The sequence below is a fragment of the Lampris incognitus genome, chromosome 18 (assembly GCF_029633865.1).
Source record: "Lampris incognitus isolate fLamInc1 chromosome 18, fLamInc1.hap2, whole genome shotgun sequence".
NCBI lineage: Eukaryota > Metazoa > Chordata > Actinopteri > Lampriformes > Lampridae > Lampris > Lampris incognitus.
In genome coordinates, this window is record NC_079228.1 from 23,742,097 (window position 1) to 23,768,579 (window position 26,483).

At 44.2% G+C, this 26,483-nt stretch overlaps 1 protein-coding gene across 2 annotated transcripts in view; it reads left to right on the forward strand.

The window, feature by feature from the left end:
* Positions 1 to 7,482: 7,482 nt before the first annotated feature.
* The window catches only part of med30 (mediator complex subunit 30), a 42,141-nt gene continuing 23,140 nt past the window's right edge, over positions 7,483 to 26,483 (forward strand). Inside the window, exons 1-4 of one of the 2 annotated variants that reach the window (XM_056298541.1) lie at positions 7,483 to 7,552; positions 8,250 to 8,507; positions 10,708 to 10,866; positions 17,604 to 17,711. In XM_056298541.1, the coding sequence (XP_056154516.1) occupies positions 8,328 to 8,507; positions 10,708 to 10,866; positions 17,604 to 17,711 (447 nt within the window). In that variant the 5' untranslated portion in view covers positions 7,483 to 7,552; positions 8,250 to 8,327. The remainder of the gene's footprint in view (positions 7,553 to 8,249; positions 8,508 to 10,707; positions 10,867 to 17,603; positions 17,712 to 26,483) is intronic. The other variant, XM_056298542.1, reaches the window with a different exon arrangement.

Below are 26,483 nucleotides of genomic sequence, written 5' to 3' on the forward strand. Positions count from 1 at the left end.
ACGCCGCCCTGTGCTCTTTCTTTCAATCTATGTCCCTCCAAATAAGGCCCTATATGACCCCCTCCCCCCAATGTGGTGATCACTGCACCCACACAACTGTGCCTCATGGCCTCTGTGCCGACATTCCCAAAGAACTGATTCAAAAAGATGAGGATGTCCTGCCTCAATGAAAGGCAAAGACAGCTCAAGGTTGTTATTCCTTCTTATTTGAAAGAGATTTTAAAGAGAGAGGTTAATGCAGGATCCTCTTCTCTTGGAACAGACTACAGAGAAAGTGCTTACACTCTCCTCAGTTTCTTTCTTTTTTTTAATAAAGATTTTTACACATCTAACACTTGGCATCCCTTTGTCAGCTGAATTAACTTGGCTTTTTAAAGTTTAGTTTGAAGTGGATATGACCAGGGACTCCATGAAGCAAACCAACTTCTCTGAATCTGTACACACTACTCGCTTAAGTGCTCTGAATAATAGCTTATTTATGGCTTTATTTATTAGCCAAAACATTGTAACCGTTTTGTTTCTTTACCGTTATTCATAGAGCATTTTGTCTGGTGCTGAATATCCCATCCCACCAAGTGTACATACAAAGAAGCACATCTCATTACATGGAGTCTGATACCAGCTCCTTTAGCAAGCACTGCATGTGGACCGCATCATTTGTGTTTTAATATACAGTATGATTAAACAGTGTCACTATTGCCTGTGTAGAATTGTGTAAAAAAAAAAATTGAAATGAATATTACTCAATAAAATATTCCCCTTTTTTCCTATACCGTCTGTGGCGACCTTTCTTTGTAAGTCCATGCATTTACAGCATTACATATTCCAGTGTGACAAAATCCCACATCCATTTTGGCCTCTTACTGTCCCCATCAGCTCTTTCTGAAGGATGATGGTTGCCGGGCAACAGGCGCACAATGGGTCCATTGTGTTGACGCGGACGTTGATCCCGTTTAATAAAAGTTGCCCCATCCCCTCTTTGACATTGAGCCAGTCTGCTACAGCTGTGGGATTTCCGTGCAGCTCTTCAGCCATTCTGGGGTGCTACATAACACTGACCCCGCGGTGCTCATTGCCTCCTCGTCTGACCTTCTCCACCGGTGTGTTGAGTTATGACAGTAGCCATAAAAAAGGAAATGGACATCCTAGATGGTCTTCTAAAGCTCATTAAAGAGTCTTGAATTGAGAGAAATGTCAGTTTAAGGTGTAAATGAACACCTTAACGGGGATTTCCCCCCCCCTCCCCGACAAATGGTACGGGGTGATTTTCCTGCTTATTTTTAAAAATTGTTGTAATTGCTGTATATAGGAAATACATCTGAATTTTTGGGTGGGTTCGGGAGGGGTGGGGGGCATTAATTCATGAGCCGCTACTCCCAATTGGCTGGCAGTATTAAAGCCCGCCCCCTTCCTTTGGCAGAAAAAATGGTTGCCCAACCAGAGGCTAGCTTGCTGTCAGCATGGACAGCCTTATACAAAACCTGGTTTAATTGTTCCCAGTATGACAATTCCTAATGGCTTTTTCAAATGGTCCTATCTGGTCAAATAAAAAAGCCAGTGAAAGAGAGATATTATTTAAGTGCCATCAAAGCATGAAAATGGTAGCTACTCCTCGCTGACAGCAAAATCCGCCTCAAGACAAGACAAATCTTCTTTTCCATAATATCCCCCCTTTAAACTCCATCATCGCTGTCAAGATTCCCTTAACAAAGAGACAAACTGAAGTTAACAGCTAATTTTTTTTAAGAATTTCCTTCCACATAATCTATTCTGACTGACAGATTGGGTTTCTATATTCTTCTGACCCTCCTTTGCGTGTGTTTGAGTGTGGGAGTATATGTGTATGTGTTGTTCATTGCAGATTCTTGTGCACCCTGCTCCAGTCTCTTCATCTGCCCCGCTCCCTCCTTTCTCCTCGCATACTAATACACCTGCACACGCACTCACCTACCAGCTCTTGCAGTTGATTTTATGGAGTTTAATGCATTAAAGATTAAGTTTCTCTCATACCCCTGAACTAGAGGGCGTTTTATTTATGATGCACATTTACTTTCAATACCTAATAATATTTTTGGTTCACCATCTCAAGCCACACCACTGAACGCAACAGTCCATTACACCCCTATAATCAGCGTCCTCGCCTTCACCGATACGTCCCACGATTGCAGAGTTGTACGAGAACTTCTGCAAGTGGCAGGACTTGGAGTTGTATTTGAAGTCCTCGGTGTTGAGGGTGAACAGAAAGGGAGACAGGACCCTCCCTTGTGGAGCCCCTGTGTTGCTCACTACAGTGTCAGACACGCTGTTCTGCAGACTGACAAACTGTGGCCATCCAGTCAGGTAGTCCAAGATCTAGGACACCAGGGGAGCATCCACCTGCACCACCGTTACTTTGCTCCCCAACAAGGCAGACCGGATGGTGTTGAACAGACCAGAGAAGTCAAAGAACATGACTCTCACTGTGCTACCCTCCACCTGTGCAGGTGAGCATATGTGTGGTGAAGCAGAAAGATGATGGTGTCCTCCACTCCCAACATTGGTTGGTAGGCAAACTGCAGAGGGTCCAGTGAGGGTTTTACCAGGGGCCAAAGGTGTGACAGGACCAGCCTCTCCAGGGACTTCATTACATGAGAGGTCAGCGCCACTGGCCTGTAGTCGTTGGAGACACTGGGGTGCGCCTTCTTGGGTACAGAAACCAGGCAGGATGTGTTCCACAGCGAAGGGACCCTTCTCCAGAGTCTGGCTCAGGTTGAAGATATATTGGCGTACACCGCACAGCTGACTGGAACATGCCTCTGAGTACCCTCAAGCTGATGCCGTTGGAACCCACAGCCTTGCCCGGATGTAGTCTACTCAGCTCCCTTCTCACCTGCTTGGCTGAAAAGGTCCGCCTGCATTGTGTAATGGGGCCTGTGGTGTTGCTGGGGGGCACCGGTGGGGAGAGGGAAGGGAAGCGGAAGAGTTATTGAAGAAAGCTAGAGGGGGAGGGGTGAGGTCTGGTGGCATGTTGTTGGAAAGAGTCATTGGGGGAGGGGAGACAGTAGGACAGGGGGGTTGAGGGGGGCAGACGGTATCTCTGAATCCTAAATTCCAATGCCACCATTCCATCATCCAGACTTTAGCAGTGTTCAGAAACTCATGTGAGTTGAGAGCTGCTGTGTGTAGCTGAATGGACTTTGATACTCCCTTCTCTCCACCTGAACTTAGCCTTAAACGAATCAGATCAGTGTGTATTTAATCAAAACATGTGGTAGCAGCATAACGCACAAGGTAGCTAATCCATCCCAGGTCTGATTTCCCCCAGCTAATGATTATCAAAGATTCCCTCACAAGGAAAGCCCTGTCTATCTCCTCTCTGTTTGCCTTCCACTCTCTGTTTAAATGGCTTTCATTTGCACATTCTGCATGTCTTTCTCTGTCTCTAGCAATCCTTTCTCTCTTTTTCCTTGACTTGTCTCTTTCTACGCTTCAGTCTGTCTCTGCCTCTTTCTCTGTCCCTCCTGCCCTCTCTCCCAGGGGCGGACTAGGAATGAAAAATGGCCCTGGACTTTTTGACTGAGACCGGCCCACCAACCCCCCCTCCTCCCCCCGCGATACACCACCACCCACACAAATCACGCCACACTTTATGTAAACAAGATTACTGAACAATATTTATAACAATAACTTTAGTAAAACAGATGTAAAATAGAACACGGGGGACATGTTGCTCTTAGGAGGAGGCTGGCTAGAAGGAGCACATTTTCGCACAATGGCACTCGCAGCAAGGTGGCAAAAATATGTTGGTGAAAAGACTGGTGAGTAGGCAAATCATAGAATGAAATAAAAATAAACGTATTTCCTACCTCCTTAAATTAGCAATTTCTGCAGCAGCTCATGCCTCTCAGCAAAGCCATCTATAATCAGGTCACTGTCCATGGTCATTAAAACGTCTCGCTCAGTAGCCATGAGCATAAAAGCCTTCAGGTGCTGTTGAGATAGAGTTGCCCTGAGCCTACTCTTGATGAATTTCAGAGTAGAGATGCTCCGCTCGCAGGCTACCTGGGTTACTGACAGGGTAAGTAGGAACTTGTAAGCAAGGCCCAGGATGTGCTATGCTTCGGTCAATAGGTTGTACTGACTACGAATATGGCAGCAACACACTGGACAGTCCTTGCAAGATGATCAGCTCTTGTTCACCGTCCCCACCTCGTCTTCATTTCCTTCAGGTCCATGATCCTCCGTAGTCCCGGTTGTGTATTCTTTAAATCCCGATTGTTTTAACCTAGTCCACTGTTCTGCCAGACTCACGAGCTCACTCTGTAAATTGGCCACCGTTGCTCTGCTATCAGATTTGATCAACCATTTGCTTATTTCTTGAAGTGGAAGGCCACTGGTACTGGATGTTAGCTGACTAAAGTTTTTAGGGTCCATAAGAGCCATGTCCGCATACAAAGTCCATTACTCGGAAATCGCCGATGAATGCTATCTACAACTGTATCCAGAATTTGATTATGGACACCAATCCTGTACGCACTCTCTGCCCCAGTAAAATTCTCATCTTGCGCTATCTCTCCAGGCATGGTTTTCTTCTTCGTCACTTCGCGACGCCACTTCCGTTGGCCTAAATGCGCATGCTATTTTGGATGACGTCGCTGTAAAAGGGATCTATGAGTTCAACATTTCGAAAGTTCTCCCTGCAGATACAGACCTGTCCTGCAGAGGCCGTGTCTGCGGGTGGGAAGCCGGAGATGTGGGTATGTGTCCTGGTCGCTGCACTAGCACCTCCTCTGGTCGGTCGGGGTGCCTGTACGAGGGGAGATAGCGTGATCCTTCCACGCGCTACGTCCCCTTGGTGAAACTCCTCACTGTCAGGTGAAAAGAAGCGGCTAGCGACTCCACATGTATCGGAGGAGGCATGTGGTTGTCTGCAGCCCTCCCCGGATCGGCAGAGGGAGTGGAGCAGCGACTGGGACGGCTCAGAAAATAGGGTGATTGGCCAAGTACAGTTGGGAGTACAGGGGGGGGGGGGGGGGTAAAAACATTTCGAAAGTTCGCTGTAGCCTGTAGCACGTCAACCTTTTTTAATGTCCCGCCCCATCCAGGCTGTGATTGGTCTGTTTACGAAAAGTGACATTGACGAGCGCTTGTTTCAACAAAAGGCACCCTATCCAGCAAGCCAAATCCAAACATTGTTTATCTTATCCATACTATCTTCTGTCTTACCGCTTTAGCTGCAAAACCTTAACTAACGGTTGAACTGGTATCGTTGGCCCAATGGGCTGCTCTCTCTGTTGTCAGTGCCTTCGGGCTCACTGGGCTGAGATGATTGACGGGAAAAGGCGCCAAATGAATAATCTGTTATTCTAAAACATTTGGCTGCATTAACCTCAAGGGACTTCAACCTCTTTTCAGCACAACGTTTACGTTTTTTCTCTTTTTATTTGTCCATCTTGCGCCACTCCACTATTTATCCAAATGCCGCTACTTAAAGGGCGGGGCTCAGGAAATGTTAGAACGGACCGGACCAAAAGTAATTGGCTGGGAGAGAGAGGCTGACGGATTTAATACCCAACCGCAGTGGGCCGCCAGCCCACTTGCCTGGGCCTGTCAGACACACAGCACTTGGTATATTTTTATTTAAGTGGGGGCTGGGGTTCCAGTGGTCCAGATGGCAAACCTCTGCAGGATGGATAGAGACCAAACACTGGATAGACTGAAACTTGACATCGGTGTCGAGATCACACGTGTTAGCCTGATGTTGTCATGTTGGAGGCCTCAATTTATTTGAATCCTCTCACTACTGCAGTCTTTCAGTTTCATTATATGTCATCTTTGAGGCATTCATGGAATAAAGTTGAGCTAGATATAATGATCTATTTGTGATATACTCTGGAAAAATAGATGTAAATGTCTTGATAGTATTACCTTATGACGAATAGGGGCCGTATTTTCTTCTGACAGCTTGGCTTGACAACATTCAGGTGAAGGAGCCATTGGAAACCAATGCATTTGTCATCGCCTAGGCTTTTGCATGAGCAATGCATGCCTTGGTTTTCCATAGACCTCGATAGTAGATGATAGATGGGGTGTATAGTAGGCAAACGGCCTGAGGACATGGGTATCATCCCTGCCACCAAACACACAGATGTATTAGCACATGTTCATAGCACACAGAAAATTAACACACACACACACACACACACACACACACACACACACACACACACACACACACACACACACACACACACACACACACACACACACACACACACACACACACAGACACACACACACACACACACACCTTCAAGCAAACAGAGTGACAGAGGATGCACACAAATGGTGTAGAAATTTGTATACAGTCCCATGCATATTAAGCTATTGAATATTCTCATAACAGGAAAAGCATACTCGTCTCAATACCCCATTATCTCCAGCCTCTCACCCAATCCCAATTAACCAAGCCAAGAACACAGGCACGATGATTACAGAGAAACTCATTTCCAAATGGCATGCCTCAGTCGGTCTGGCGGTTTACCAGATGGGGATCGGAAGAGCAATGTTTATTCATCATGGCAAGCTAACCAGCAACGTTCGTGCGATTAAGAAACCTAGGACACTCGAGTGAACTCATAAGTGTTTTCCGTATCAGTACTTTGCATTGGTTAGATTAGTGGGTTTTCAGAGAAAAGGAGGGTGAATGGTCTTAAAGTTATTACAGCACAAATTGTGCTCCAGATAAATGGAAGTTGAAATTCTGTCTGTAAATCCTGAATTTGAATATGCAATGGAAAATTAAGTAATAGGCGTTTTAATCTAATTTTTCAGCCCCATTTAAGCCTGAAGGCAAAGCTTTTCCTTTCTTTCCCCAATAAAAATCTTTATATCCGCTCACCATAAGTCAGAGTAGTAATTTAACAGGGAGAGCATAGCAGGACAAAGGAGGCTGTTTGGTACACTCTTTACATTAGTTATTGTAATTCAAATTCTGGTAGATCACATAGTTTGCTACTGCAAGCAGTAGGTAAAAAGGATGTACTGAGAGATTCTACTCAATCATAAATCAAGTAGAATAGGCACTAAAGTGTCATGAATTTTTTGTGTGTTTACTAAAAACACAGTTATGGTGACCCAAGAGCTGACTATTTGGCAAAAAATGTAATATGGAGTGTGGTCACTTAGTCATTTGGATGTTATGAATGGAATGACCAGAGTGTGCCGCTCTTGTCTTATGTGACTGAGCGCGTTTCAATTTGCATTGCGCCGTTCTTTACCGTAATGCTATAAGTCATTTCAAAGCAGTTAGAAAGGATTGATTACATTTCTTATAGATAATATTTAATCTACAGCATGTAAATGTGAAGAGAATCAAACCATGAAACAGCCCGGTTGTCTAAATAAACGATGAGCCTCAAAGTCGTTTTCAACAGGCGCTCTCACTTCAGTATTTACTGCAACCAGGAGACTTGATGACGTGTGATCTCGCGATAGTTGCTGCGCCGAGATTCAAGGAGCAGAGCAGGGGCTTTGACACATGTCAACAAACTGATAAATTGTCATTCCACAGGTAATATTACGAGTTTTCAGGTGTAGTGTTATGCGTATATGAACAACCACTGTAGAATAAAGTCTTATGGAATGTGACAAAGTAGCATTTTGATATGAAACGGCTTGAAATTTAGCTGAAGTGTCGCGCGTTGTGTGACAACCACTCTACATGGTACTTGTGAAGACGGTCTTTAGATCAAATAATTTAGCATGCTATTTCTTCCGAAATGTTGTATTGTTGCAGAGGCAAAACTCACCTGTTTGATACTAATCAGTTAACGTGCGTTTGAACGAGCCTGGATAGAAATCAATACGCCGAATGATTTTGTTGAGGCTAGGTTACCTCACTTTGCCCAGTCTTTTGGGTGGTTATTGTAGAGAATATTTGGCTGTACTGAAACTGACAATAAACTAAACGGAGAACACTACGTGTTTGCTGATGGGGATACAACATGGTTACAATATATTATTGTTTCATAATAACTGTAAACTGATATGTTGTGAGATGTGTTTTGTGTTGTGTATTGTCAGACTTGTGCCAGGCCACTGAACAGTTTTGTAAATACTAACGTTACAGAATTTATTCCTTTACCTGCAGAGAGAGTCTCTTTTTGTCTTTATATATTTCTCAACTTGTCCTCGCCCCCATATCTCCCTACTTGTCTTTATTCTGCTTTCCTAATCTTCATCTTGTTATTCTAACATACTTCCTTAAGGCATGTAAAGGTGTGCCTGTGTGGATTATAGCCTGGCAGGTAGCGCCGCCTACACTTCTGTCTCCATCTGCTGTCTCCATGACGACCCCTCCCCTAGCGACACCATTCGTCGGGCAACAGCAGCAGCAGCAGCAGCAGCAGGCCCAGCAGGCGGCTCGTGATGTCAACACGGCCTCGTTGTGTCGCATTGGCCAGGAGACGGTCCAGGACATTGTCCTCAGAACCATGGAGATCTTCCAGCTCCTCAGGAACATGCAGGTTAGTGGCAGGCCGGCGGTTGAATGGCCTGTGGTTTTTTCTTTTTGTTTGGGCCATTCTGTCCATCTTTCTGCTAGTCTGCCTACTTGTTTTTTTTTGTCTATCTCCGTCTATTTGTCTGTGCCCATCTGAGCTCATATCTAAGGAATTCAAGTTATGTTCACTCTCCAATGTATCTTTTTTGTAGTTTCTGCCATTCTGCCATAGGATTACAGGACATCACTCAGCCATTATTCTTGATGAATTGAGCTTTCAGTTTTCTATTCTTCACTGGTGATTTTCTGTTTCCCTCCACTCTCTCTAGTTTTAGTGGTTTTCCAACAGGAAACCAAGTTTCTATGGTAATCTTGAACCAGATATGCCCAAAGTTAACTTTGCCCATTTCACACTTCATTTCATTGGAATAGTTTCTGGAATCGCATAAATCAGGATCAGTGCTTCTACACTGAAAGTCATAGCCAACCCTTCACCTAAAGTGGTAATGATACAAGAATATATCAGTTTACCTGGGACAAAGAGGGTTCTATAAAGTAGTTAGTCCTTGGCTGAAATGCCGTGTGGAAAGAAATTAAATGGTTAATAAATATGGGGACCTGACTGTGGTGTCTGTTGGAGTAAAACAAACCAGCTACCTGGAGTCTTGACTCCAAGAGGATCAATCAGTGCACTCTATTGGTAAAAGTGGTTGTTCTGTCTGTCTCGCTCATCAAATTTTCATTTTGAGGTTTTGTGTATACGTATGTGAGAAGTAAGAACATGCATATACACACAGCTGGGCAAGTCTGTGCATAGCACCGGTTTGAATTTGTGTAATGTTCTCTTTTCTGCCCATGTTTGTATCAGTTAGGTGACATGATTAGCAATTTCTCTGGTGTTGTTGTAAGACATACAACACAAGCTAAGCAAGCTGCTTGCCTCCCCCTCATCTTTGCATCAATATTCTGAGGTTAGCTGTTATCATTCTTGTTTTTTTCCTCTTATTTTGAGAAAGTGAAGTATATTTTCTATAACAAAACAACCAGGATGTTGGCCCTTAATCAGTAGCCAGTGTGCCAGCTGCATTGACCTTTTTTGCGACCTTTTGTTGCTCCTCAGTTCACATGCAGGTCAGCTTGGACAGTGTCCTTAAGATGGGTTCGGTGAAGGTTTTACATCGATGTGTGTTTGCGGCTCTGAGAAGATCCTTCTGCTCCTCATTAAAGGAGTAAGGCAGGGAGAAAGGGAATACATAACTGTAAAACATGAACCCTTTAACCACAGAATGCACAAACAGCGATGTTTTGACTTGTGTTTCAGGATCACAGGCTTTCTTTATACTCACAAACAACTTCATGGATCTTCTCGGCCCTCCTTTTTTTCACCTCCCCCTTCATCTTTCACTCTATCTCTGTCTCATCTCTGTCTCGCTCTCTCTCTCTCTCTCTCTCTCTCTCTCTCTCTCTCTCTCTCTCTCTCTCTCTCTCTCTCTCTCTCTCTCTCTCTCTCTCTCTCTCTCTCTCTCTCTCTCTCTCTCTCTCTCTCTCTCTCTCTCTCTCATTTTCTCTCTTTCTGTCTCTATGCAGGTATGCTTGCCCTGAAGGCAAACTTGTTGCAAGCTTGTGAAGGATGTTTATAATCAGACAGAGCATCCCCAGAGGCTTGTCGAGCCTTTCAATAGTAACATGCCATATTATTCTTTAACAACCACTGTAGCTGAAAGTCAATGGGCTGCCACAGTGTGAGAGCAGTCATGCCATTGGCAGGTCATTCAAGTGGAGCACCTGAAAGAGATCACCTTTCAAGTGTGCCAAGGGTGTTTTTGTAGTTAAAATTGCATTATTACAGGACCACAAAACGTATTAATTGCAGTGTAGAACGTCCATGGCTCATATGTGCTAGGGGGGCTGTCATTCATAACATGAAAAGACTTATTTGTATTAATGGAGGTGTGATTACGTTATTGAAAGGCTATTAATGTACCGTTTCCAAATGGGGAATAGTAAAACTTTTTCTTGTGCTTTTTTTTTTAAATTAACTTTAGTGGAACAATGAGCCTTCATGTTTTTCTTTCATTGCTAGTGCCAAACTATCATGTACTGTGGTGTAGAGGCAGTAACTTTTGATTTGGATAGTAAATGAACACTTTTTTTTTAAAGCTAACACGGTTTTTTATTCCCAGAAATTACCCTACATTACCTTTACCCCTCTGTGTTGCCTTCAGTTGCCTAATGGGGTGACATACCACCCCAACACCCACCAGGACAGGCTGGGCAAGCTCCAGGAGCACCTGCGCATGCTCTCCGTGCTCTTCCGCAAGCTTCGCCTCGTCTATGACAAATGCAACGAGAACTGTGCCGGGCTGGACTCCATACCCCCAGAGGTGAGGCAATGCAAAAAAAAAAAAAAACACAAAAAAAAAGGTACAAATACATCACTCATCCTCCATCAGACAGCTATACAGCTATATATATGCTGAATGGCCTACAGGTAGAACACTCAGGCTGTACTGAGAATTTTGCAGAACAGCGTGTGCTTGCTCAACAATAACAACTCCTTAGGTATCTTTTAGAATATGTAGGTTAACTGTTCCTTCTCTCCTCTCTTTTGTGCCAATTAGATCGACATTAGCCCATCTCTCCTTAGAATACATCTTTTTTTCTTTTTTTTTTTTGTGTGGATTTTTTCCACCCTTTTTCTCCGACTTGTACTTGGCCAATTATTCCACTCTTCCGAGCCATCCCAGTTGCTGCTCCACCCCCTCTGCCAATCCGGGGAGGGCTGCAGACTACCACATGCCTCCTCCAATACATGTGGAGTCACCAGCCGCTTCTTTTCACCTGACAGGGAGGAGTTTCACCAGGGGGATGTAGCGCATGGGAGGATCACGCTATTCCCCTAGTCCCCCCCCCCCCAAACAGGCTCCCCGACCAACCAGAGGAGGCACTAGTGCAGCGACCAAGACACATACCCACATCCGGCTTACCACCCGCAGACACGGCCAATTGTGTCTGTAGGGACGCCTGATCAAGCTGGAGGTAAAACAGCGATTCAAATCGGCGATTCCCGTGTTAATAGGCAACAGAATAGACCGCCATACCACTCTGACGCCCCAGAATACATCTCCTTAATGTCATGTTTCATACACCATTTATATTTTAGGCAGTTTGATCAAAAAAGAAAAAAAACACAACAGTGTCAGACCACCAGCCTTTTATGGCTTTGTGGAGACCATAAGAAAGCAATGAGGGGAGCAGAGAGGGGAGATTCACAGGAAATGAATCTCTGGTGTGGTTTCAGTTTATTTTTCAATGTAATACAATTTATATAGCTGTTTAGGACATGTCAGGTATAGAAGTCAACGTGTGAGCAATATTTGCGATTCTCTGTCTTTTGACATTTCACTGTTAGGCCATCTTTGGCCACATGTTGCATATTCCCCATAAATTGCTTACTAAATTAAGAGTTGAGAAGCTGTTAGTCGAGAGGATGTAGGTCATTGCCATCCCCACCTATGCTCACACACACACACACACACACACACAAACCACTACCCTGGGGGACTGTTATCTCCCCCACTTCCTCCAGGTCTGTCTTATTTCAGCTCACAGCAGATTCATTGGCTGCTGCAGGTGAGTCTCCAGGGCCTCCTTACTGATGGTTACGGTCACCCACCACCTCCATAACAGCGCTGAAACAGCTGTACTTTCAGACACACATTTCCTCCCTGCCAACCTGCCTACCTGTCTGTTTACAGGCTATGTGGAAAAACATACACAACATGCCAGTATTCATACCTGCATACGTCTGTATAACACACACCTAACATAAACATCATCAGAGCTATACGTGGAGTAACCTGTGCATACAGTACTCCATTTGTGTTCGCATTCAGTACACAGACACGGCCACATGTACTCTCAAACCCTTCACACAAAAGCAGCACTCATTCAAGCGTGTCGACACAAGACACAATACACACAGACACACACACACATACACACAAACGTGTGCGCACTCACACACACTGGACTTGCAGTATGTCAGGCTTCAACCTGGGCTACAGCTAGTCTATCCACCACTGTGTGATTGGATTTATGACCACGGCACTCCCGTCCCAATTTCTGCGTTTGCATGGAGCTAATCTCTCTCACCAGACTCCTATGAGGGATAAAGGAGCACGTGGGAGGAGACCAGTCTTAAATTGGAACAAATCTGCCACGGGTGCCATTGCGTACATTTTCATATTGAATAGTAGCATTACTGTGAAGCATTTTAAAAGATATATCTCCTGGTCGTTTTGTATTTCTCTCACTTGTAGTTGCCTCTTTAAACAAAAGTGGCATGGCTTTGCTATTCTGGCATAAACATCCACAGGTTATCATGGTGTACTGCAGTTTTTTATTTTTTTATTCTATTCATTTATTTAGTCTCCACTCCACCTTATTTATTTACCTATTTCCTCTCAGACCCAGCCCATTGCTGACTAGTCAATATCTCCACTCACCATGTTTGTCTGGGGCTAAGGGTTGTTGATTCTGGCCCTGGCTTGCATGCCATTTATCATCCTGGAGAATTTAGGTGCTTAGCAATTGGTTGCCATTGGCTGCTTGAAACAGGAAGTGGAATCAATGACTCAGGCACTGTGACCTCATGGCTGTGTAATTAGCCACAGGTCTGTTTAATGAACAGCTGGTTGAGATGCACACGTCAGCACTTTTTTTGTTTTTCGCTAGAAAAGCCATTACTGCCCAGTTCTCATTTCTCTCTCTCTCTCTCTCTCTCTCTCTCTCTCTCTCTCTCTCTCTCTCTCTCTCTCTCTCTCTCTCTCTCTCTCTCTCTCTCTCTCTCTCTCTCTCTCTCTCTCTCTCTCTCTCTCTCTCTCTCTCTCTCTCTCTCTCTCTCTCTCTCTCTCTCTCTCTCTCTCCTTCCCCACCCTACTCCATATTTTCTCTCTCTCTTTCTTTCTTGTTCTCCAACTTGTTCCATCTCACTTTTCTCTTCCTCGGTCTCTTTCTACGTCTCTCTGATATCCACCGGCCATTGGCTGCTTCTCCCTTTTTACTGGTATCTCTCCTTTATTCTCTGTCCCTCTTTCTCTCTCTGACTACACTCTGTCATATTTCTCCCTCTGTTTTACCCTGTCTCCCTCTCACTCACTCAGAGCTCTGACAGCTGCTTGCTACAGGCTCCCTTTACCTCTCTCTCCTTTCTCACTTTTTTTCCCTCTCTGATAGCTGCTCACAATTGGTTCCTTTCCCTCCCTTTTCTTGCTTCTGTCTTTCTCTATTGTTCGCCCTTTCAATTTTTTTTTCACCCTCTACTTTTCTCCCTTTCTGCTTTCTTTCTCTCGCTGTGTCGTCGTCTCTCTTCTGCATCCCAACTTTTTGACTCCCTAACTCTCTGTCTACCATCTCTGTCATTTCCTGCAGTGAATGGCCGTGTTGTTTCATTTACTTTTCCCCTGCTCATTCACACCCCTTTTTTTTTGGAGGGGGATTTTTTTTCTTTCTTTTTCCTTTTGTTTCAGCGAGGCAACCTGGAGAAATTCATTAGCTCATTCTTCTTTGTCAGGCAGAAAACCACATCCATCGTCACAAAAGAGGCAGGAGTTATGACTCAAACAGGCATACACACTCACACTCTCACACACACACACACACACACACACACACACACACACAAACAAACAGTATACATGCACATTGCTACACATGCTCACATGGCCAACTAGGTTCTTGCACCAGGAGGCTCATGCACACACCAATACATGCACAGCTTCACACACATGTATGTATACATGCATGTTCACACACACACATACACATACACAAACACACAAGCGTATGCATAGACCGTACGAGAGCATGCACACACAAACAAACATGTGCAGCTATGGATATAAATTCACACATGGACACACACAGACACCTTCATGGTTACACACAAAGCTACACATGAAGACAAAATCTGCACACATGCACACTCCATTCATCCATCTCTTCCACCCTCCACTCATTTCATTTTCCCCCCTTCATGCTGCCAAAATCATCTCACTGCCTTTAAAATTCAATATGTAGCTGGCATGGCTCTGACATTATCTAATGAAAAAAAACTTTCCTCTTTCCTACTTTGAGATTTCTTGACATTGTGACAAGCTTAAGAGTTTGTTTAATATAATATCCTGCACATGTCTTCTGTCTTCCCTGCCTCCGAGAGCCAGACAGCTTTCGGTTTGGCACGGAGCTCTGCCTGGAGACTGACTGGAGCTCAGAAAGAGAGCCAGATCTCCAGATCTCTACGTCCCTATGTGTCTGTCTCTTTTTGACTCTCTCACGCTCTCTTTTTGTGTCTGCCTCATCCTTTCTCTGTTTCCCTCTCCCCTCCCTTCTTTTGTTTTCCTCATCAAGTTCAACTTTATTATCATGTGTATTGGAATACAATGAAATTCTTGTGCTCTGGCTCTCTCTGCCTTAACACAAAGGACACAAGACAAAGGACACAAGGACACACCATCTCAAAAAAACAAAACAAAACACTACAGACCTACATAAACTATGTACACAGGATTGATACATTATATACACAATATAGAAAAATATACGATAATGCAACAATATAAGGTGCTTAAGGGTGCATCAGCTGTTCAGCAACCTGACTGCTTGTGGAAAGAAACCATTACTGAGACGGGTGGTGTGGGATTTGATGCTCCAGTAACGTTTTTTAGATAGAAGGAGCAAAAACAGAACATGAGCGGGGTGGCTGGTGTTCTCGATGTTGTTTTGGGCTTTCCTTTTGCAGTGAGTGGTGTAAATATGATGAAGTTGTGGTACCTCCATGCCAGTGATTTTTGCTGCTGTCTTTACAGTCGCTTGCAGCAGTCTGCAGTCCTGAGCAGTCAGGTTGCCAAACCACACTGTGATGCAGCCTGTCAAGACACTCTCGATGGTACTGCAATAAAAGTTCATAAGAGTTTCTGTACTCGTACCAAAACTCTTGAGACACCTCAGAAAATACAGTCTCTGCTGTGCCTTCTTCAGGATGCAATTGGTGATGAGAGACCATGTGAGGATGTCTGTGATGTGTAACCCGAGAAAAAACAAGGCAAAAACAGCTCGTAGCGAGTCGCCATAGTACGGCGCCATCTTCGATTTCATCTCAAACAGCAACTGTTGCCCCATCTCTCTTTCCTTTTCCTCCTGTGCTGTCTGTCTCTCCCTCCCTCCCTCTCTTCACTAGTTAGTCAGTCTGTCTCTGTAGGTCTGTTACACTAAGTTAGCAGATGAAGCAGATCTATCTAATTAGCATCATCACTGCAAAAAAATTCCTTCTTAACAAGCAATTTAGTTTGGTACTGAGTTGGAAAATCTAATTTTTCTTCAAACAAGGGGGAAAAAATTGTTATTGAGATAAGATAATTTAACGTTTGCAATGCAAATCAACTTAATTCAAGTATGTTAGCTATTTCAACTTGTTTTAAGAGAAAATTGGAGTCGGTTGACTTTTTTTTTTCTGCAGTGTAGGGCCCCTGTCTAGCTGTGGAAACCTCTGGTCAGCCGCTGCACCAGATCGCAATTATCCCAAGAATCACTCACCATTTAGATTAGCATTGTGCCAGAAGCACAGGGTGTTTTCCCAGCCTCCGGCAGCTTTTTGTTGGCCGGTAATTGTTTAGAGAATCTGGTACCTTATCAGCCTTTCACAATCTAGACTGCTATGAATACCTTTGTTTTAAACCAAGGATGCTTTGCAGATGTTGGTTTTTGATGAAATGAAATGTTGTGCAACATGACCTCGCTTACCGTGTCACCGCCGCACTGGCCATTGAAGTTGTTATTCACAGCTGTTATTGGAGCCTATTGCTCAAATGGGTGGTATCCATCCATCCATTATCCAAGCTGCTTATCCTGCTCTCAGGGTCGCGGGGATGCTGGAGCCTATCCCAGCACTCACTGGTCGGCAGGCAGGGGGGATATCATTTATCAGAAAAAAATAGGTAGCCAGAAGAACTTTGTCCCAAGATGGGTGTGTAGATCAATGTCAAGAAACTCAACACTCACGAGAATCAAACTGGTTTAGATTTCTTTTGTATCAAGATAACTCGTCCTAGGTTAGTTTCCCATAATGCAACTCAATGGCCTAGACTTAGATTTAGTTTGGCACTCACCATCATATTGTTTACACTCAAGCTAAAACTAGTTCCATACACTAAGTTTCATTTTTAGTATGAGACTCTAAGACGTTCACTCCTAACTTGCTATGTGACGGCAGACCCTTACTGTCCGCCTCGTCACAACAGTTTACCACTAGGGGGCAGTGTGTTTCAAAGCAGCCCGCAGAGCCTCGGGGCTCTCAGGGAAAAGGCAGGCCTCGCCTTGAGGCTCTCCAACATCAACCACACTGTAGTGTCAAGCAGACAAGGTCAAGCACACAGAGCATTTAAAAATGAATTAATCTCCCACTCTCTTTCACTCTGTCCCCCTGTATTGAAGAGAGAAGGGTGAGGCTCAGCCTGTGGCCAAAAGCTTACACAGAATCCCCATTTTCACCACTCCATGGGAACAAGATAACACAGTTCAGTGACATCTTGAATATAGAAATTCACTCATAGGAGAAGGCTGCCCATATGCATGCAAGTCAGACCTATAACTGCACTCACCGTGCATATAAGTTTCATACTGTGGTACAGCTAGGTCAGCAGTTCAAGGCTTTTACTCATTTCCAACCTGGACCGGTGAGAGAGGCATAGTAGGACAAAGCCTTGTAAGTTTTACCCCAGTCGCATGCAAGCATGTGACTAGTGACACCAGCTCTTTTGAAATGATTGATAGATTGTGCAAAATTAAGACAAATGGTAGATGGGGGGAGCTAGACTCCCTGACTGATAAATTATTGTATTTTTACATGCTAGCCCTTCCATATTTCAGAGTTACAGGATGGTAAATTCCAGGTAATTCTTCTCTAAATTCAGGTGACATTTTGTAGTCACAAAAATGGATAATACAGCATTTTGGCTTTCATCGTTCCACCTAGAGCCACCTATCTCTGAATCTCTGAATTGCTCATATGCGTTAACTGATGCATCTGTTCTTTTGCCTATTTCCCATCTGTCCCCTCTAGCAACTGATTCCCTTTGTTGAGGAGGACAGTTCAAAACACGAAGATCGCTCAGCCAGTCAGAGCCGCCCAGCCAGCGAGGAGCGGAGAGAGATCTTGGAGGTCAACAAGGTAAGATGTCACGATTGTGTATTTCAGTAGGACAAGCAAGGCATTAATATTACCAGGGTTATGGGGCTTCACTCCAGCTAGTGTCACACTTGAATGATGATGTAAGTCATGGCATTGTGAGGGGCTTTGGATTTAATTGTTTGTCCAATGTTAATTTTCAAGGTGATGGAAGAGATACATAAGAATAAGTGGACAGAAGGGATTAAAAACTAAAAAGCAGAGTACGCACTTATACGAATTCCTGGTCAAGCAATGTATTTTCAGTTGAACCATACGTGTTTTCAGCCTGTCAGTATCATTGTCAACATAAACATGATGTCTGGCTTTCTCCAATGTATCCTCACCATTGAATGCTAAGAATGTATAAATTTTGATGCTAAGAATTATAAATCAAGATCAACATCAAAAGGGCTATTGTTTAATATTACGATTTTCCTGAAACGTATTATGATAAGTAAATATCAGTTTGGAGACAACGCAAGAGAGGCAAGATTGAGATGGTTTGGACATGTGTGGAGAAGAGATGCTGGGCATATTGGGAGAAGGATGCTGAATATGGAGCTGCCAGGGAAGAGGAAAAGTGGAAGGCCAAAGAGGAGGTTTATGGATGTGGTGAAAGAGGACATGGAGGTGGCTGGTGTGACAGAGGAAGATGCAGAGGACAGGAAGAGATGGAAACGGATGATCTGCTATGGCGACCCCTAACGGGAACAGCTGAAAGTAGTAGTAGTAGTAGTAGAAATATCAGTTACAGTTAATAACAGGCCCAGCGGTTAGCGCAGTCGACTCACAGCAAGAAGGTCCTGGATTCAAGCCCCAGGGTAGTCCAACTTTGGGGGTCATCCCAGGTCGTCCTCTGTGTGGGATTTGCTTGTTCTACCCGTGTCTTCGTGGGTTTTCTCCGGGTGCTCCGGTTTCCTCCCACAGTCCAAAGACATGTAGGTCAGGTGACTGGGCCATAATAAATTGTTCCTAGGTGTGTGTGTGTGTGTGTGTGTGGGTCCTGTGATGGACTGGCGGCTTTTCCAGGGTGTCTCCCCGCCTGCCACCCAATGACTGCTGGGATAGGCTCCAGCATCCCCGCAACCCTGAGTAGGATAAGCGGTTTAGATAATTGATGGAAATATCAGTTCGGGTTGCTGAGCAGTAGTGATTGAAACAAAAGAAGGTTTCTTAATTGAAAAATGCAGCAGATGACTGGCTGAATGTTTTTGATGTTTTTTTGAAAGTGGCATCGGCAAAGATTTGGCTCGCATTTGCATCCCACAGAGAGTCATGTAGCGTTCGCAGGGAATGATATTTACTGAGGAGGTTTTAAAATGGCAGATGTTGCAAATGTGCTGGCCATCCTCTGTCTTTCTATTTGAATTTGCTTGGCTGCTTTGATTTGTTTATGGTATTCACATCACTGAGGGATGAAGGTCAGTGCTCATACTGAAATTATGCATAACCCCTTCATTGCTAGTAAGCTAGGAAACAAGCTCAACGGTATGCACATTTAGTGTGTGTGTGCGTGTGTGTGTGTGTGTGTGTATATATATATATATATATATATACACAGTGCATCCGGCAAGTATTCACACCCCTTCACTTTCCCCACATTTTGTTATGTTACAGCCTTATTCCAAAATGGATTAAATTCATTTTTTTTCTCATCAATCTACACACAATACCCCATAATGACAAAGTGTAAAAGGTTTTGTAGAAATTTTTGCAAATTTATTAAAAAATAAAAAACTGAAATTTTGCATGTACATAAGTATTCACACCCTTAACTCAGTACTTGGTTGAGGCACCCTTAGCAGTGATTACAGCCTCAAGTCTTCTTGGGTACGAAGCTACAAGTTTGGCACAGCTATATTTGGGGTATTTCTCCCATTCTTCTCTGAAGATCCTCTCGAGCTCTGTAAGGTTAGATGGGGAGCGTCGCTGCACAGCTATTTTGAGGTCTTTCCAGAGATGTTCAATGGGGTTCAAGTCTGGGCGCTGGCTGGGCCACTCAAGGACATTCACAGTCTTGTCCCCAAGCCACTCCTTCATTGTCTTGGCTGTGTGCTTAGGGTCATTGTCGTGTTGAAAGGTAAACCTTCGCCCCAGTCTGAGGTCCTGAGCGCTCTGGAGCAGGTTTACATCAAGGATCTCTCTGTACTTCGCTCCATTCATCTTTCACTTGATCCTGACTAGTCTCCCAGTTCCTGCCGCTGAAAAACATCCCCACAGCATGATGTTGCCACCACCATGCTTCACTGTAGGGATGGTATTAGCAAGATGATGAGAGGTGCCTGGTTTCCTCCAGACGTGACGTTTGGCATTCAGGCCAAAGAGATCAGTTTTGGTTTGATCAGACCAGAGAATCTTGTTTCTCATGGTCTGAGAGTCCTTTAGGTGCTGTTTGGCAAAGTCCAAGCGGGCTGTCATGTGCCTTTTACTGAGCAGGGGCTTTCGTCTGGCCACTCTACCATAAAGGCCTGATTGGTGGAGTGCTGCAGAGATGGTTGTCCTTCTGGAGGGTTCTCTCATTTCCACAGAGGAACTCTGGAGCACTGTCAGAGTGACCATCAGGTTCTTGGTCACCTCCCTGACCAAGGCCCTTCTCTCCCGATTGCTCAGTTTGGCTGGACGGCCAGCTCTAGGAAGAGTCCTGGTGGATCCACTTCTTCCATTTACGAATGATGGAGACCACTGTGCTCTTCGGGACCTTCAAAGCTGTAGAAATTTTTTTGTACCCTTCCCCAGATCTGTGCCTCGATACAATCCTGTCTCGGAGGTCCACAGACAATTCCTTTGACTTCATGGCTTGGTTTCTGCTCTGACATGCACTGTCAACAGTGGGACCTTATACAGACAGGTGTGTGCCTTTCCAAATCATGTCCAATCCATTGAATTTACTACAGGTGGACTCCAATCATGATGTAGAAACATCTCAAGGATGATATGTGGAAACAGGATGAACCTGAGCTCAATTTTGAGTGTCATAGCAAAGGGTGTGAATACTTATGTACATGCAATATTTCAGTTTTTTATTTTTAATAAATTTGCAAAAATTTCTACAAAACATTTTTCACTTTGTGATTATGGGGTATTGTATGTAGATTGATAAAAAAAAAGGGGAATTTAATCCATTTAGGAATAAGGCTGTAACATAACAAAATGTGGGGAAAGTGAAGGGGTATGAATACTTTCCGGATGCACTGTATATACACACTCACAAAATGTGCACACCATTGAGCTTGTCTCATAGCTTTCATAGTTTCATATATATATATGCAAGGATGACGCTCATATCCTGGGAATGAGGTGGCTATTGGTATATAAAGAGAGATGGCTTGAGCAAGAGAATAGCGGTTGACTTTCGAAATATTAAAGAAAAGCCGGATGAGATGGCCAGATATCTTTTTTCCTCTGGCTTTTGAGTGATGTATTCTCTTTTGAAGCCGTTTCAGCCATCTGACATCAAGCACACCCCAGTCCTTTTTCAAATTTATTCACTGTCAGATATGTTTTTCCTGGCTCTGTAAAAGAGGCTGTTTTCTGACACCCTGACGTACACGGCAGCATTTTTCTTTAGAATGACACACAATGCTGCCAGTCTATACAAAATCTTCACTGAAAGGATTATTTGATCCCGGCTGGGGTTTGTTAAAATGCCACAGAGGAGCAAGGTATATCTTAACGCTGAGATTTATGGAGGAGACGGTGTCACAGACATTGATTAGGCCTAATCCTGGACTAAAATGTTTCATAACTCAATGAAAAATGTCCAAGCATGCACTGCAAAAAATGAGAAAAAATCCCACTTTAACCAGTCCATTGTAAAGGACAATGTTTTATTCCATATCAAAACAAGTGAATATTCAACCAATGTGGTGAAATAATTCCACTTACAATTTACAGTTTCATTTAGCAGATGCTTTTTTTTTCCGTTTTCTTTGGATTTTCGTTTTTTCACCTCAATTGTATCCAGCCAATTACCCCACTCTTCCGAGCCGTTCTGGTCTCTGCTCCACCTCCTCTGCCAATCCGTGGAGGGCTGCAGACTACTACATGCCTACTCTGATACATGTGGAGTCGCCAGCCACTTCTTTTTACCTGACAGTGAGGCGTTTTGCCTGGGGGATGTAGCGCGTGGGAGGATCATGTTATTCCCCCCAGTTCCCCCTACCCTCCGAACAAGAACTCCGACTGACCAGAGGAGGCGCTAGTGCAGCAACCAGGACACATACCCACATTTGGCTTTCCACCCGCAGACACAGCCAATTGTGTCTGTTGGGACGCCTGACCAAGCCGGAGGTAACACGGGGATTCAAACCAGGATCCCCATGTTGGTAGGCAACGGAATAGACTGCTACACTACCTGGACACCCCGCTTAGTAGACCCTTTTATCCAAAGCAACATACTACATCTGAGAGGTAGTTGGCTTGTATAGCATTAGGAGTCTAAGCCACGGACCCTTACTGGAGACTTGTCCCAACCGGGGTTTGAACCCTCGATCTCCGGCAGGAAAGCCGACGTTCTTACCTACTTAGCTACCCAGCTGTTATCCACATGTTTTCAAATGCACTTGACCTTGTTTCAGGAGATATGTAAAATCTTAAATTTTTTGACCAAGTGGACATTTCTTTCAGTGTGGCCGAGGGATGACCGGTTTGGTCATGACACGGACTTTGTTTACGCCCACAAAGCCTGGACCCTAATGCTTTGGCATTTGCCATCGTAGATTATTTTGAGTGCAGGATTAGGTTTAATCTCTCTCTGGGAGACTGGCCCATCAAGTTGACATTATAGTGCTATGTACAAATATCAGCCCTGGGTCAACTGGACCTAGATCCTATTTAGGTGCAGGTGTGGTTATGAGCCGATGGCCACACAATACATAATGAAAAACCACGCCTGTCTCCATCTCTGCCTTAAGTGTTTATGGACAATGGAGCATGGCGTAGGCTCAGGTACCATCATGCATTATTCAAGCATTTTTTTTTTTGTGGTTTTGCTTGTCTGTCATGAATTGGTTGTTGTTGTTTGTTGTGTGCCTGTTCTTTGTTCTTCTGAGAGAGCGAGGCATGATTGTGCTTGCACATGCCTCTGTGTATGTGTGTGTGTTGTGTGTCTGCTGGTAGGTGCCCTTGTCTGTTCCCGCTCTCTATCATGCATTGTGTTGGCTCTTAACAGATTGTGCATGCCAAACCGTCTGAGTGTGCTGCAATGATAATGGCCCAAGGTCAGGAGTGTCACTAGCTGAAATGAGGATTGGTTATTTTTAAGAGCTCTGCATGGCTCCCATGGCTGCTTTTAAATGTTAACACTACAGTGAAACATGGCAGTGAACCCTGCGCTCAACTGCACTCAGCTCCCTCCAAAACAAACAGCATCTCCTTCTCACACAAAGCCCCCTTCCCCACAAACGTGCAGTAAAAGCCCACAGATACCACGGCGGATCAACAAATTCGTACTCCTGCTCTCTTAGAGAAACACCCGCTGAAAAATTTGTACAACAGTAAGTTGTATTCAATGTGCCCTGATGGAACAAAGATTAAATCTTTTGTCGAAGTGTCAGCTTTTCTTTGGCAGAAATGTCAAGACCCACCAGCAGCAAGTCCAATCTTTTTTTCTTTTCTTTTTTTCTCTCTCTCTCTCTCTCTGAGGGTAAATGTGTGGAAGGAGCAAATAAAGCGTTTTTGGTGTGGCTGTCCTCCCATGTGAAGCATTACCATGCAAATGGAGTTCCAGTTCTCCCACACACATGATCCCAGTATATAAAGATTGAGATGGCAGGCTACCCTGTTTACCCTAATTTGCTCACGGAAGGCCTGTTTCCCATCATACGCCCCCTCGACACATGATACCGTAACACTTCTCATGCTGAGACAAGAAAAATGTTTTAAAAAATGCTCAGTATATGGTATAAAAATGTGAAATGCTTCAGGCGCTCCACCGCTCCAGCACACCCAGTAAGAGAAAGGGTTATGGAACATATTGCAAAATTCATTTCCCCCACACAAAACAGTTGATTAATTAGTCCCGCAGTCAGTCATAGTTCCCTTGTCAGGAGCAGCTTGTACAAAACCACCTTTCAGGGTCTAAAAGCAACAGTTTTTGGGAATTCAACTGGCAAATGGTCCAAAGTTGTCACATAGATGCAGGCTTATCTCATTGCTCCTGCTCAAACACACTCATAAAGAGGGAACGAGGTTGATTAGGCAGAGGTTTGACTGGCTGGGACACTTTATTCTCCCCGTCTCTCAAAAATATAACCATCCACAAATGTCACATAGGCCCCGTTCACATTTGCATCTTTGGGCTCGCCATACAAAGTTATTGGAGTCAGTTATGTCCGCATATATATATATATATATTTCCCCCCCCCCCTTTTTTCTCCGCAATTGTATCCGACCAATTACCTCACTCTTCCGAGCTGTCCCAGTCGCTGCTCCACCCCCTCAGCTGATCCGGGGAGGACTGCAGACTACCACATGCCTCCTCCGATACATGTGGGGTCGCCAGCTGCTTCTTTTCACCTGACAGTGACGAGTTCCACTTGAGGGATGTAGCGTGTGCGAGGATCACGCTATTCCCCCTAGTTCCCCCTACCCCTGAACAGACGCCCTGACCAACCAGAGGAGGCACTAGTGCAGCGACCAGGACACATACATCTGGCTTCTCACCCGCAGATATGGCCAATTGTGTCTGTAGGGATGCCCAACCAAGCCGGAGATAACACAGAGATTTGAACTGGTGATTCCCGTGTTGGTAGTAGGGATGGGTATCGTTAGGATTTTATCGATACTACTACTCTTATCGGTACTGCTTATCGGTTCGGTACTTTATCGATACTCTTATCGGTTCTTTTTGATTACTATGCAAGCAAAAAAGACACTTAATTAAGAACAGAATCGACATTACTTTATTATTCTGTTATATAACTTAATATAAATATGAACAAATATTATTTATTCAGCAGCAACAGCAGCAGCAATGTTTTAAATGCGTCTGAATTATAGACTTTATAATCAACATTCAACAACAACAAATAATATAAGAAAATAAAAGTAGATAAAGATAAAGAAAAAAAAATATATTAAAAATAAATTTTTACAGCAAAAGGCTAACGGAAGTTCAAACAAACAAGAACCTAGAACATTATCCTAACAGTTCTTCTGCAGAAAAATCAACATATCTGCCTTCTCCGGCAGGAGTCGTGATCTCTCCTGACTTATAGTGTCCCCGGCTATTAGCCTAGCTAACTCCGTATCTATAGCTTATATATTTGTAGCTAAACAATTAGCTAAGCAATTATATTTTATTTATTGGCCTATTCGTAATAATTCGTTATTAGCCCAGCTAACTCCATATCTATGGCTCATACGGCTTACCTGCAGTGGACGTGGATGGAACACTACGAGCAAAGCAGTCGAAAACGCCGCATTTCTGCAGATTAATACCATGTTTCGACAAAAGATGTTTCGACAGATTGCTTGTATTGCCACCCTTACTGGCAAATGATTTGTTGCACTTGTGGCAACAAGCGTTGTTGTCATCGACTTTTGAAAAATATACCCAAACTTTTGAACGTTTAGTTCTCTCCGCCATGATGAGCACTTGAGCAGAGCTGTCTGTGCGTGTGTGAGCGAGAGTGTGGAGCACAGCACAGCCCCGCCCCTCGCACAGTAAGAGAGAGACAGAGAGATGGAGAAAACGGCAAACAAGATTATGTTCGCGACGTTTAAATTCCTCGAAAAACACATTTGCCACAATATAAATCTCACTCCATGATTTCTCGAGTACCTACTGACTACCGATAGCAGAACCGAAAACGTCGGATCTTAAAAATGCTCCGGTTTTTACTAATTTAGAACCGGTTCCCGTTTAGAACCGGGTTTTGGGGGGCATCCCTAGTTGGTAGGCTACGGAATAGACCGCCACACCAGCCAGATACCCATGTTCGCATATTTAGAAGACTGAAACTGCTTACAGGTATGAACAAGTAACAGCGATGTAAGTAAATTTATAATAACACGATATTACATCTTCTCCAGCAGTGACAGCGCCAAAAAAGAATCCGCTCATGAACTTACAAAGAATTTTATCTCAGCCTCTGTCCAAGTTGAACCACAGTCTGCCATCCCCGCCATTGTTTTGGAGGGGAATGAAATGTTGAGGGAGCGTTGTAATTAATTATTGCGCCTCATCTACCAGTTGTCAACTCCCATTTCCATTCATACTCACACAGCCAAGCTTTTCTGTAGAGGAACTGGAGTCCATTTCGGTTGTTTCTACTTGTTTCCAGCAGGACTTTCTGTTACCAGTTGTTTCTCCTGTTAATAACCAGACTGCCTGTGAACTTGACCGGAGCAAACTCTGAAATTGGAGTGACAGCTGTAGTTGGCTCTAGTATGAATGGGGCCTTAGTAATACCTACATAGCCAAAAAGGTGGGTACGTAGATCCGCCAGACTGAGCAAAAGTCCTGGGTTCGGACCCCGGGGTTGTCCATCCTTGGGGGTCATCCCAGGTCATCCTCTGTGTGGAGTTTGCGTGTTTTCCTCGTGTCTGTGGTGAGTTTTCTCCAGGTGCTCCGGTTTCCCCCACCACCAAAAAAGACATGTATGTTAGAGTTAATACTCCTGTCTGTGCCAATGACCAATGGGAAAAGACCTAGAGTTGGCCCCTGGGTACTGCACGGCAGCTGCCTACTGCTCCTAGCTACACAGCTAGGATTGTTTAAATGCAGAGCATAATTTCCCCACGGGGATTAATAAAGTATATCAAAATCCA